The sequence below is a fragment of the Brachyhypopomus gauderio genome, chromosome 1, assembly GCF_052324685.1.
Source record: "Brachyhypopomus gauderio isolate BG-103 chromosome 1, BGAUD_0.2, whole genome shotgun sequence".
In the NCBI taxonomy this organism is placed as follows: Eukaryota; Metazoa; Chordata; class Actinopteri; order Gymnotiformes; family Hypopomidae; genus Brachyhypopomus; species Brachyhypopomus gauderio.
Genome location: NC_135211.1, coordinates 1067575 through 1082500, shown reverse-complemented (window position 1 = coordinate 1082500; position 14926 = coordinate 1067575). Strand labels below are relative to the sequence as shown.

The 14926-nt window shown below is 42.2% G+C and overlaps 1 protein-coding gene across 1 annotated transcript in view; it reads right to left on the bottom strand.

Annotated features, from left to right (window-relative positions):
• Positions 1-810, bottom strand: part of creb3l1 (cAMP responsive element binding protein 3-like 1) — a 47430-nt gene extending 46620 nt beyond the window's left edge. Inside the window, exon 1 of the mRNA XM_077005477.1 lies at positions 469-810. Within this exon, the coding sequence (XP_076861592.1) occupies positions 469-570 (102 nt within the window). The 5' untranslated portion in view covers positions 571-810. The remainder of the gene's footprint in view (positions 1-468) is intronic.
• Positions 811-14926: the final 14116 nt, after the last annotated feature.

The window sequence follows — 14926 nt, the reverse complement described above, 5'->3', positions numbered from 1 at the left end:
AGGCAGGCGCTATCACTCACACAGCTGAGCAAACTTCACAGCTGGATAACTCCAGACTTTGTTTAATCTTAATTTGCAAGAAATTATATTAGACCTGTGTGACAAATCATTAACACATTTGACACAGATAAAATAACACCACCTATGACATTTAAAAATGAGCTGATGATCTAGTTTATGTACACTACTGGCAGTGTACTGTAGGATATCTAGTGGTCACGGTTTTATATCAAATTTGTAGTCATATTTGGACGTGATGCGCAACTCATTCAAAAGTAAGTATAGCATCTGGCCACGTCCAAACGACAATTGTCCTGAAGCGAATATACGTTACCTCTATATTTCTGTTAGAAGACACTGTTGACCGTCGTACATTATGTACAGATGTACATTACAGATGCTATTACAGTGAACAGAAACATCATATTTCTAAACGTCTAAGAAATTTCTTAGGAAATGTTCACGTACCACATTGGAGAGGAAGTCGTTCTCGTTCAGGTCTTCCAGGTCCAACAGGTTGGAATTGGGGAAAAGTTTGTCCGAGGCGAAATTGTCCAATATGGTGTCCATATTGGTCGTGACTCGGATTCGACTTTGTAAATAACAGTGTCTCAAATAGGCTATAAAGATGTATAACAAAAATATGAGATGAAATCTAATATAACATTGCAGCTTTGTTTGTATCTGAGCTACTTGCGCTCTTCTGATCTCTGAATTCGCTTCATCCAGGTCCAACTGTACATATTTACTGTTACTGTTTTACCTCTCCTCTCGGTTTGACTGAACGAATGCGAGACGCTCGCGCGTGGCTCTCCTAAATCTCTCATTCATCTCGCGCTTAGGGCCAAAAACAGTTCATACATATTCATGTTAGCACCGCCCACTTGCCCCTTTTTGTGAATATGTCCACGCCCACCATGCGCTCCGATTAAAGACACAGCACCCTGTATAATTAAAGTCCGTTTACTGTCTTCTTGAATAGACTTGTCTGTCTCCAATGTAAAATTAGATTCACTCACTCGTTAACGTAACTGTCATTTACTTTTTATAATTCAAAGAAAAATATTGTTTCCTCTACATGCTGTATTGGGTTAATTTTTCAGTAATGATTAGAATAATATCAAACGAAGCGAAATGTGTCCCTAAATCCTTAAGCCTGTCACACGATTTCGCGATAATAAACACAAGTGACGTTTTGACAACTGGAACGAAATTAATTAATTAATTCTTAACACATGCTGTCATTAACCATTTCGTGAACCTTTTCCTGGTGACTTGAGTTACACATTGTTTTCATTGTAAGAGCATTGGGTGAATATGTGATACACGGAAATAATCCCCATATCATTCCAGCCTGCGTCCGTCTCCTCCTCACTGATTCTCTCTCACCTGCTTTTTCTCTTTATACTTATCTCCGTCTTTCTTCATATCCCTTTAAGCAAAATAAAGAAATTCCTTTCTATTACATAATCCGATAGTATAATTCAGGGGTGGATGCCGAAAGCAGTTAGGCTATTCACCTCTCAGTTTAAATGGAAACAACAGTTAAGTGTACAGGAAAGGATGCTGAGAACTTTAGTATAATTTTAGGCTATGATTAGAATTCTGATATGAAATACTGAATTAAGGTTTAAAAAATCATCAATCTTTGTAAATAAAGCTCACAATGAGTTCCATAATTAACTGAAATCAATATAACTTTAGCCCCTAAACCACTTTCCCCCTTTGTTAAGAAGTCATATATTAGCAAAAAGCTGGTTGTGACATTTTAAAACTACTGATGCATAACATAATGTAGACTCCCAAAATCTTTTAATCATAACAGCTAACATTAGACACATTAAAATTAACATTAGCCACATTCAATTTAACCCATGAACCTAGGTATGTATTGAAGATTGTTGAGATTTTTTTTTTTTTGGCAAACCCACATTTAGTAATATATACTACCTTAATATGAGATCTCTCTCCCTCTCTAACACCCCCCCACACACACACAAAAGCACAAGCACATGCACACATACACTTTTCAATAGCCTAGAGTTTCATCTTGCAGTCCAGTGTAAACTGCTTTTGTTAAGTCTTTTGAATAATAAACAGTTTCCTCATACCACAATAATGTTTCTTTTTTGGAAGTGCTTTTGCAGTACATATTATACAAAAGAAGCTTAACACACATCCATACATGAATTCTGCAACAAGGAATCTCTTTTTCTGTCAGTGGTCCTTCACATTTGGCTGTGTCTCCACTGTGCCAGTAATCACAACGACCAGTAATCACATGTACCAGTTATCACATGTACCAGTAATCACAAGTACCAGTAATCACAATGACCAGTAATCACAAGTACCAGTAATCACATGTACCAGTAATCACATGTACCAGTAATCACAACAACCAGTTATCACATGTACCAGTAATCACAACGACCAATAATCACAACAACCAGTAATCACAAGTACCAGTAATCACATGTACCAGTAATCACAATGACCAGTAATCACATGTACCAGTAATCACATGTACCAGTAATCACAACAACCAGTAATCACATGTACTGGTAATCACAACGACCAATAATCACAACAACCAGTAATCACAACGACCAGTAATCACATGTACCAGTAATCACAACGACCAGTTATCACATGTACCAGTAATCACATGTACCAGTAATCACATGGTTTGGCAGTGATGTTTCCAGAGGACTCTACTGAGGACTCTATTGAGTAGTTTGAATGTCCTCTGTCCACGCATGGAGACGGGACACTTCATTACTTTTCTTTTCACATGAGCCAAGAAATCACCATCTACTGTCCTCCAGTCGTTGGCCCACACCTGCTGGAGACCAGCAGCACATGGGGGGGACTAGACTCTTAGGAAGGGCTATACCCAACCAGTACATGGGGAGGACTAGACTCTTAGGAAGGGCTATACCCAACCAGTACATGGGGAGGACTAGACTCTTAGGAAGGGCTATACCCAACCAGTACATGGGGAGGACTAGACTCTTAGGAAGGGCTATACCCAACCAGTACATGGGGAGGACTAGACTCTTAGGAAGGGCTATGACCAACCAGTACATGGGGGGGGGACTAGACTCTTAGGAAGGGCTATACCCAACCAGTACATGGGGAGGACTAGACTCTTAGGAAGGGCTATACCCAACCATTACATGGGGAGGACTAGACTCTTAGGAAGGGCTATACCCAACCAGTACATGGGGAGGGCGAGACTCTTAGGAAGGGCTATACCCAACCAGTACATGGGGAGGGCTAGACTCTTAGGAAGGGCTATTCCCAACCAGCACATGGGGAGGACTAGACTCTTAGGAAGGGCTATACCCAACCAGTACATGGGGAGGACTAGACTCTTAGGAAGGGCTATACCCAACCAGCACATGGGGAGGACTAGACTCTTAGGAAGGGCTATGACCAACCAGCACATGGGGAGGGCTAGACTCTTAGGAAGGGCTATACCCAACCAGTACATGGGGGGACTAGACTCTTAGGAAGGGCTATACCCAACCAGTACATGGGGAGGACTAGACTCTTAGGAAGGGCTATACCCAACCAGCACATGGGGAGGACTAGACTCTTAGGAAGGGCTATACCCAACCAGTACATGGGGAGGACTAGACTCTTAGGAAGGGCTATACCCAACCAGTACATGGGGAGGACTAGACTCTTAGGAAGGGCTATACCCAACCAGTACATGGGGAGGACTAGACTCTTAGGAAGGGCTATACCCAACCAGCACATGGGGAGGACTAGACTCTTAGGAAGGGCTATACCCAACCAGTACATGGGGAGGACTAGACTCTTAGGAAGGGCTATACCCAACGAGTACATGGGGAGGACTAGACTCTTAGGAAGGGCTATACCCAACCAGTACATGGGGAGGACTAGACTCTTAGGAAGGGCTTTACCCAACCAGTACATGGGGAGGACTAGACTCTTAGGAAGGGCTATACCCAACCAGTACATGGGGATGACTAGACTCTTAGGAAGGGCTATACCCAACCAGTACATGGGGAGGACTAGACTCTTAGGAAGGGCTATACCCAACCAGTACATGGGGATGACTAGACTCTTAGGAAGGGCTATACCCAACCAGTACATGGGGAGGACTAGACTCTTAGGAAGGGCTATACCCAACCAGTACATGGGGAGGACTAGACTCTTAGGAAGGGCTATACCCAACCAGCACATGGGGAGGACTAGACTCTTAGGAAGGGCTATACCCAACCAGTACATGGGGAGGACTAGACTCTTAGGAAGGGCTATGACCAACCAGTACATGGGGGGGGGGACTAGACTCTTAGGAAGGGCTATACCCAACCAGTACATGGGGAGGACTAGACTCTTAGGAAGGGCTATACCCAACCAGTACATGGAGAGGACTAGACTCTTAGGAAGGGCTATACCCAACCAGTACATGGGGAGGACTAGACTCTTAGGAAGGGCTATGACCAACTAACACATGGGGAGGGCTAGACTCTTAGGAAGGGCTATACCCAACCAGTACATGGGGAGGACTAGACTCTTAGGAAGGGCTATACCCAACCAGCACATGGGGAGGACTAGACTCTTAGGAAGGGCAGTGGTGGACAGTAACTAAGTAAATGTAATTCGTTACTGTACTTAAGTAACATTTCCATGTATCTGTACTTTACTCAAGTACTTTTATTTGGTAAGACTTTATACTTTTACTTCACTACATTTCAAAGCGAAAATTTGTACTTTTCACTTCGTTACATTTACAGATACATCTCGTTCCTTTTTCATTTTTAAATCAACGTTTAATAAAATACCGAAAGGTAAAAGTGTACCATGTCACAGACTATAACCAATCAGCGCTCAGTAAGAGATTAAGATTTGTACGCTAAATGGCTGAGTATCTGACATGGCTGCAACAGATGTCTTCCCCCAACACCCCTGGCCTTATTTAGCCGAAGTGTTTGTATTCCTCGAAAAGAAGAATTATTCGTATTCCTCCTCTGCATTCCGAAGAACACATCGCTGTCATCATTTAGGAACTCGCTGTCAAACTTGAAAAAACACATCGAAGTAAGTTCACCATTAGATTAGTAGGTTTATATACCCCTGTTAATTATATCACATTGAAGTACACTACATTTAACAGATGCTTTTATCCAAAGCAGTGTGCTAGTACCCGAATTGCAATCTGTGGAGATGCTAAGCGCCAGTTTAACACAGGAGACTCCCACATCAAACGTTAAAGCCGGGGACACATACACGCGAATTTGGCCAAGCGAAGCGAACTTCGCAATTTATTCCTATGAGGGAGGCGAAGGCAAGTAAATATGAGCAAAGCAAAATTATTAAAATTTTTATTAAAATTATTATTATCATGGTTGGGGGGCGGGGCGGCGGCATGTGTATAAAATGTTGGCGGGTGGGAGGGGGGGAGTGGCGGCGAGTGTAAATTGTTGGACACAAATTAAGTATTATGTCGCGAGGTAAATAAACTAGATTTTTTTTCAGTGTGAGAAATCGGATGTATGTGAAGTGTAGTGCGAGTGAAAATGGTCTCTGGTAAAGACAGTCAATGCGTGTGTCTCACGCTCATTGCGTGAGAGTTGGCAACTCTGATTATTATTATATTAATTATTCGGCCAAGTTTAATATTATGAGTTCAGTTGGTTGGGCTGCACACAGTTCTAGTTCTAGGTGCTAGAGCTTCTAGCTTCCCTGTCCCGCCATGTGGTGGACAACATAGAACCTCAGAAAAAGTCCCCCAAGCTAGGTCTGAAGTGGCCGGTTCGAAATCATTGTTCTGTTTGGTGGTGAATTATGTTTTCATATTAAACGGTTTGTCCACTTGTTTACCTTTCTAGTGTGAATTATTAATATGGATAAAGTTTGGAGATGAATGTGAGGAAAATATAGGCTAGTTTTGTGTATTTTGTGTTTGCTAGGCAAATGTAAGGCACTGTTTCCTGTTCACCTGTTGATTGAGTAGGCCTAGGGGTTTTGATGTGATGAAAAAAAAGGTTTTTACTTTTACTTTTAATACTTAAGTATTTTTGAAGGCAGATACTTTTGTACTTCTACTCAAGTAAAAAATTGAGGTGAATACTTTTACTTTTACTTGAGTAATATTCAATGCAAGGTAACTGTACTTTTACTCAAGTACATAATTGGTGTACTTCGTCCACCACTGAGGAAGGGCTATACCCAACCAGCACATGGGGAGGACTAGACTCTTAGGAAGGGCTATGCTCAACTAACACATGGGGAGGGCTAGACTCTTAGGAAGGGCTATGCTCAACTAACACATGGGGAGGGCTACACCCCTGCTGATTGCAAACCATTAGGGTAGAAACAGAATAACCATTTTTGTTATTTGAAGCAGAGTGTGGTTACATTTCCAAAAGCCACCCTTACCAAACCCTATGAGTAAATCACAGTCCTGACTAGTATCAGAGTGCATACACTCTCTTTAAATCTCTCCCTCCCTACCACCTACTGTACGCCATTCTGTCTTAACTCCCACACTAAGCAGAACAGTTGTCATGGTAACACTCACACCTGGCTGATTTAACATGCACTCTCTAACTCTCATGCCCAGGGCTTTTACAGTCATGTGAAACCCTGCTTCCGTCCGTCCTTCACACACACACACACACACACACACACACACACACACACACACACACACACACACACACAGAAAGAAAGATAAAGAGACAGAGAGAAAGCATTGTACACAGAGTAAACCAGTCTGTGCTAAAAGTCATGTCAAAATAACTGTCAGTTAAAAACCATCTGGCTGGTCTGAAAGGGATTATCTAAATAGTATAATTCCATTATTTTCTGTGGAAAAGTTGAATCATATCACATTTGACTAATTGACACAACCAGAACTCATAAGGAATTGGTAGTTTTTATAATAAAGTCAGTTTTTATTTCATTTCAAATTGATGAAATTAGGAAGTACCCTAAACTGCCACAGCCTGAATTAAAAAGATCAGATAATGCATTAAAGTAATATCCAAGAATGTTTCATGGCCATGGTCAAGATTATGTTCCACTAACATTAATTCCTGATGCATGTACAGGACATAGAAAGTGAATGCACTAAGACAGAAGTCATCAGAGAGTCATGTCTCCATCCATTAATTAATCACCCCTTCACTTCTCCTGCTATTAACCTCTTAAATAACACTGACCCAGGATCAGTGCAATGGGAGACTCAGCAGCTGAAATTATTTCCCCTTTATCAAGTGCACAGATGTGGCTTGAGGACTCTACAAATTAGCTGGAGTAACTGAAGACGTGTGGGGCTTGGAGAAGAGAAGAGTGAGCTGTAGTTAGCAGTAAAAGTTCATATGGAGAGTTCAACCTAATTAACTTTCCATGGCAAATACACTTTCTTTCACCTAGCTGTGCATATTCATCATCCACCCATTATAGTAGACTAAACCCATCAAGATCGCAGATTGCACTGAATTCTACTACTGGTCCTCTTGAGTGAGCATCTAGTAGATCAACACTAATCCATACACAATCTACAAACGAGGTAGGGTAAGGATGCATCAATGACTGGGGTGTCGGGTTCACACTCCCTATCACGGTTGCTTATCATAATTCTTTCTGTTGCTATCTTGTGTTTTTTTTCTGTTCCTTCAGTATTCAGCAGTAATCTAAGCAAACTCAGCAGCACTCTGGTTACACTGCAAATTTTACAGAAAGAGAACCAAGACAGGAAATATGTGATCATAGGTCTGTCCCACAACCTAGTGAGCTGTTTACAGAAACAGCATTTTACATCAAAGTGTGCACACTCCTGACACGTAGGCTGTCTCAGTTCTTAGATTCCTTAAATATGGTGCCTGAGAAATCTTAATCTGGCTGAATTTGCCAGCATTGAATGGTTCTGCTAAGGCAGGGATGTCAAAGTCAAATACACCGAGGGCCAAAAAACCAAATTTGCTACAAGCCGAGGGCCGGACTGGTTCAATGTTTATTAAAACATATTGAAATGATTGCACATAGCACAGTGTATATTATTTAATGCTTAAATGAATAAAGCAATATTTTCTTATGGATCTGTCAGTAATTTCAAGTGAAAACATTTTTCAACAAGCAAACAGATAAAAACAAACTTCCTTCAAAGAAAACATGTCCTGTACATTAAATGAATAAAGTAATAAAGGTTTGAAAAGTGCTGGAATTTAGGCTAACGTACTTGAAAATGCTTGAAATTGTAACTACTTCGTTTCACAACAAATATCTGTCTGACTGAACAGTTCTCTCGTATTACGTTAACAAATACGAGCATCTTGTAATTCCAGGACGAAACATGAGAGAACGTGAAGACGTTAAGATTGGGTGTTTTGAAAATAAACAACCATTAAATAATGTGATTAAAAGCTAATTATTTCGAATCATTTCGAATATATGTATAAATATTTAACTTAATAAAGTTTAACGTGCTGGTGCGCGCAAAGTTACAAAATTTTGAGAGGTGCACGACCTTGCGAATCGACAGCGTGCGACTCCCTCGCGCACGGGCGGAGCCACTGCGATTACGTCATTTTCGCCGCGCAGATCCTCGCCGCTTGTGTGTGCAGCAGTGACTTCGCGGGCTACCGTTGCATTGTGGGGAATGTAGTGTTTGTGCGTGCAAAACACCAGCGGGCGGCTGTGGCCTGCGTGCCGGTTCTAATAGTAATTAAATATCATCCAGGGGGGCCATAGATAATCCGGGCCATAGATAGTCCATAGATAATCCCGCGGGCCTTGACTTTGGCTGTGTTCGAAATAGATTACTACATACTGGATACTGCATACTGGACTCGGTATATACTGGATACTGCATACTGGTCCTCGTAGTAGTATGCAGTACAGTTTCCAGTATGCGACAAAAGCAAAGCACACTACGCGGTCACGTGAACGTAGCGTTGCATGATGGGATGCAGTACACCACGAAGATAGCTCTGTTCGCGTACTGGAATATTTTGCGGAAGTAGTAGGTCATCCGGGTATGTTTCACGTACTGGAAAATTTCATTTTGGTCACATACTGCATATGACATACTGATTTGGGGCTCGATCAGTATGCCAGTAGTATGTAGTAGACTATTTCGAACACAGCCTTTGACATATGTGCGCTAAGGCAATCCCATGATTCAATGCAAGCACAACCTTTGCTCCTGGCAAACTCATGTACGTTATTATGATTCTCACTGCTGTTTCTAAAATAAATATTTTTTAAAATACATTTTTATATAAAAAATATATATAACCACATAGCATTTATTTTCCCTCTTAGGTTAGTTTGTGACCATTTTGCACATCTATACACAGAGGATTAGCATTTATGCGAGAAGAGTTTGAAGTTAATGTTGTGGATAGCTAGGTAGCTAACTAATTTCTTAGAACAACAAATATCTAACACGAGAATTAAAATTACATTAAAAATGGGAAAAGGAGAATTTATTGTGCTGAAACACCACAAACTGAGGTAAATAAATCCTACCAGTCGCAGTCATGAAATTACTCTTTAACTAGAACGTCTCAATAATCTGCCTTGTGAGGATAGATAGGCCTACTGGTTAGAATGCTGCCTTCTTAAACAGTTACCTACATGCCTACTTAGGCATCTCAGTAGATTTTGGGACAGACCCCATATCTGTCATACCATATGACCAACTACTCATTAGGACTGCCGAGATGAACTCTCACTGTATACTGTAGTTATAGACTGCAACATCTGAGTAAGATATGATTATACTGTGTGTGTGTGTGTGTGTGTGTGTGTGTGTTTACCTCCTGTGACTGAGATTACATAATTTGTCACCATACCTTTAATCGTCTGTAATCAGCTAGCACAAATTTGCTGAAGTGAAATGTAAACTAGGAGGGAAACGTACATTATATTAAAAAGGTATGTTAAAATTATTTTACCGAAAAGAACTATAGTCTTGTGATCACAAATCTCAATAGTTTTTTGGTTTAATAATCTTTCTTACATTTGGTATGTATTAGGCTTTTAATATAAGAAGCCTAAAGTCTAAGATGAACTAATTCCATCTGGTTTCTTCAAGACTTTTTAAACAAAGGTGTGTCTACTGAAGATCATGCATGTTACATTTACTCTACAGTAGCCCCGCCCTAGCACAACATTCAGTGCCCACAGTAAGGAATTCCAGAGAGGTGCCTTTTGTTCTTGAGATCTGCTAAAATTATGACCACAAAAGGCCAAATATAACCTCTCAGGGTATTTTAGTTTGTTATCTCCGACAACGAAAGAAGTAGAGATGTGAACTGCTTCATTTGCAATGCTGGACACCTCAACTTATTCACCTGAAAGCCATTTTGGGCTTTTAGAAATGTATTTGTTTAGGAAAGTGCACAGAACCATCCTATTTGAGCAGTAAATATCCCAGTAAGAAGTGGTTGTGGATCTTTTTTCAAACAGTGTGTGGTAGTAACACATGCATCAACACAAGTCACCAACAAAATGCATTCAATGCATTCAACTGATGTTGCTCAAAATGTCTTACAATAATTTACACTACCCACTCTCCCTCCTCACTCTCCCTACGTGTCTTCCTCCCCACTCTCCCTACATACTTACACTTCCCACTCACCCTACCCACTCTCCCTATCCACTCACCCTATCCACTTTACTCTCATACTCCAGGTGTTCCTGAGTATAGAGACTCCATATTCTATATAACTCTATATGTAAATTCTATTATCTTCCAGACCAACAACATTCTGGAACATTCCAGTTGTATCAAACCCTTCCTTATTGGACAGAATATTGATCTTTCCTTATTCAATTACCATCTTGTTTCAAGCATTTCACCTTTAGAAGATGCTGTAAGAAGGTAATGTAGCGTCAGTCCAGTGGGGGACGACGCTAGCTACCCATGAGCCCCCGCGGCTCCGATATTGTTCTGTGTTGTATGTGATGCTTATGCCATGTGTTATTAATTATGTATTGCAGGAGTGGCCATCCTGCGTCTTGCGAGCTGCATGCGGCTCTTTGCCTGGTTTCATGCGGCTCCCCAGCCGGTCCGCACTCTCACCTGCACTAACGGTCTGTGCTGTGGCCCGGTTACCTCATCAGCTCTGAGGGCGACACACTGCTACATCTTCTTGCTGCGCGGTTTGTTTACAAGCCTAGCGAGCTGCTAATACTTTTAACACTGGCGTAGTGGAAAACATGCATTTGACTGTGTTCACACGCTCACACGAGTTACTAATTCGCCAACTACTGGCGATCGATCGATCACAATATAATACTTATTCCCCGTAGCGCGAATGGAGGAGGCGTTTATACTTGCCGCGTCACATTCTATGCAGTGCTCTCCGAAACGATATGTGGTAGTATAAAGAAACACCCCTCAAAAACAGGGGAAGGAACATTTACCTGATGAATTTTAATGTTGCTTTGTGTTTCAGGGGTGGGTTTCCCGAAACGTTCGTAGCGAAGTACTTAGCGGTACGAATGTTTCGGGAAACCGATTTGTAAATTGCTGGAATTTAGGCTAAAGTACTTGAAAATGCACTTAAAATGCACTTCTGCACTTAAAACACTTATAAAACACACGTAAATCATTTAAATGTAATTTATATATACGAATTGGCTTGTTATTTTGACATTTGTGCGCCTAAGCGTTGCGTTTTGTGTGCGATCCGGTGACATTGTTGGCATCAGTGACCCCTTGTCTCATGCAGCTGGTTGCGTTCCGGCATCGTTTGATTTACAAATTAAGCACTGCGTAACACAGTAAATAAAAGTGGCTCTTGGTCTCTGACAGGTTGGCCACCCCTGATGTATTGGATTATGTGTGTTGTTAGCAGAGGTGGGTAGGAACGCGTTACATTTACTCCGTTACATTTACTCGAGTAGCTTTTTGGACAAAAATGTACTTGTAAGAGTAGTTTTATTATGAACGACTTCTACTTTTACTTGAGTAAATATGTGGTGAGAAAAACGCGACTTTTACTCCGTTACAATCGGATTTGCTCCGCGCTACCGTTACTTTCGTTTTGTAAATAATTCGTATTTTCAGTGAGAAGACTGACCAACGTCTCGTCACCTGAGTATGAGTGACCAATCAAATGAAGCCGGTCAATCATGTGATCACATACGCAAACTTTTTCCACCGTAGCAAGAAAGTGACAGAAAAACCTCCCGAGTATCCCTGACCTCATACAGCCAATGTTTATATTACAAACGTGTAAAAAGGACAGTTATATAATGCGCTGTCAGTTGTGTTTGCCAAAACGTGTGGACATTTCAGCCTACAAGAACAAATATGAGGAAACATGATGTGCGGTTGGGGGGGGGTTGGTGGAGGGCCGTTGTAAAATGGACACAAATTAAGTATTATATCGCGATCAATCGATCGCCGGTGGTTGGCGCCAGAGCGAACTAGTAACTCATTGAATCATATATGTGGATCAGAGGTAAATAAACTAGATTTTTTTTCGGCGTGAGATATCGGAAGTGTGGCGTAAGACCGTGTGAAAACAGTCAAATGAGCGTGAGAGTTGGCAACCCTGCGATGCGATAGGTTCGCAGTATGTATATGTATAATTTTGTGTAATGCTATATCTCTGAGGCATGTTTGCATTATGTAATTATTAAATGTAACGCAGTGCAATACTAAAAACCAGTTCACACTCTGAGTGTACACACTAGCAATATATGATGATTAAGTTTGCTATAAATTGATTCAGTTGGTGTCAAGTTGTAGCTACACGTATTAGCTGACAGTCTCATCAGTTGGTGCCTTTGTGGAACACATTAAAGTTACACAGGCCTAATAATTAGGAACAAACTAAAATACATATTATTTATATATTATATTTATAATAAAATTTTTTTGTTATCATTAAAAGTCATTGTTTCCAGTAATTCAATTTCCCATGATGTAATTTATTGACACGAGACAGTACTCATGCATTTACTCACTACTTGAGTAGCTTTTAATCAAAGTACTTTTTTACTTTTACTCAAGTAATTTTTTTGGATGCATACTTTTACTTGAGTAACATTTGTTTCAAGTAACAGTACTTTTACTTGAGTAAAATTGTTGAATACTCTACCCACCTCTGGTTGTTAGTTTAAGTTGCCCTGTATCTGTTTAGGTAGTTGTACAGTTGTGAGTTTCCCTGCCATGTGTGTGTAGTACTATTGACAACATCCCCTCGTGTTTCATGTATTACAGTTTTGTATGACTGCTAACACCTTTTTGTCCAATCTGTAGTCACTAGAGGTGTATTCAACTAAGGATTTACTAAGGAATCTGATTCGTCAGATTTTTCCTTTAGTCGACTAATAGTCAAATCAGGTTTTCTTTTTCATAGAGCACCTTAAACGGGATCCTATGGAAGCCCATTCCCGCCACCTAAAATAAAAAAAAAACAGCACATATATATTTTTTTCTCATTATGAAGTAAATTGGTCTCATTATTTTGAGATACTAAGTCATTATTTTGAGATACTAAGTCATTATTTTGAGATACTAAGTCGTTATTTCGAGATACTATTGTGATGCTCGTGGGTCGGCAAAGGACGAGACACAGAATCCTGCCTTTTTGACTGACGTCACTTTTAATTCCAACAATGATTGGGCAATAGCGCACGGATAACAATAACACTCACACAGCAACGTGTAGACTTTAGACAACGACGAGCACAGGACACTGCGCGAGTGCACATTAAATAGACAAACCACATTAGCCCCACGTGATTACGAGACGATTCACAGGTGAGACACATTATCACACGACATAGCCATCACCACAGAGTTCCACAGATGCAGACAAAGCACGTGGACTACGTATACACATGCCCAAAGGGGAGGGGCCGGGGTCCTCAACGTGACAGACGCCCCCTCCAAGGGCACTACCCGTCCCGGGGTGCCAACAGGACCGAGTGCCTCGAACCCACGACGATGGGCGGATCCGACGCGCTCAATCCTGCGTCTGGGAGGTGACTGCCCTTGGCGAAGCGTCTGTCACGAATCGCCTAGCACACCCTCCCTGGGAAGACCGGGGAAAAAACGTTAGACATATTGAACGGCACGGTCACAAACACACACACAGGCACGCTTACACACAGTGGCACGAGAGGGAAGAATGGGTTAGGCACACAAATGGGGAGACTAACAAACACTGGTACACACACACATGACATAGGCGCCAGGCTTCGCGCCAGGAGGAGAGCTATTAGGGGAGAGAGATCCAGAGCTGCTGGTGCAGCGTGAGGGAGCTCCTCCTCATAGTCCATCAGCTCCTCCTCACCCTCCAGGACCCCCTCCATGGACTCAGCCGGACTCTCACCCATGGAATAGTCCATGGGGCTGGCCCTGGAAGGTCCGGAGGATGCGGTCTCCCCAGGAGTCCTCCTCCCTTTTACCATTCCCACGGAGGAGGGAAGGCTCTCTTCCTCATCCTCCGTGTAGGGGTCGCTCTCATACACTCCTGAACCCACGGACGGGGAATAGTCCTCCACACCGTAATCCACGGTGGATGCGTCGTCCTCCAAAGGAGGGTAATAGTTCCGCTACTCTTCTCCCTCCTGTACCGTGGGAGAGAGACCTACAGGCGGAGGGAGGTAGTCCTCCTCCTCTGACTCCTGCTCCTCCTCCTCTTCACCGTAGTCCACGGTGGTGTCGTCGTAGACGGAGGGAGGGTACTCCTCTTCCTCCTCCCCCTCCCCAACATAGTCTACGGTGGGAGCGGAGTAGATGGACGGAGGGTAATCCTCATCTTCCTCCCCCTCCTCCTCGTAGCCCGCGGTAGGAGAAGGGCACACAGGCGGAGGGGGGTACTCCTCCTCCTCGGAGTCCTCCTCCCCGAATTCCGCCTCCGGGGTCGAGTCCGTGACGCAGATCACACCAGGACTCCTCTCTAGAGGCAAGAGGGCGCGGGAT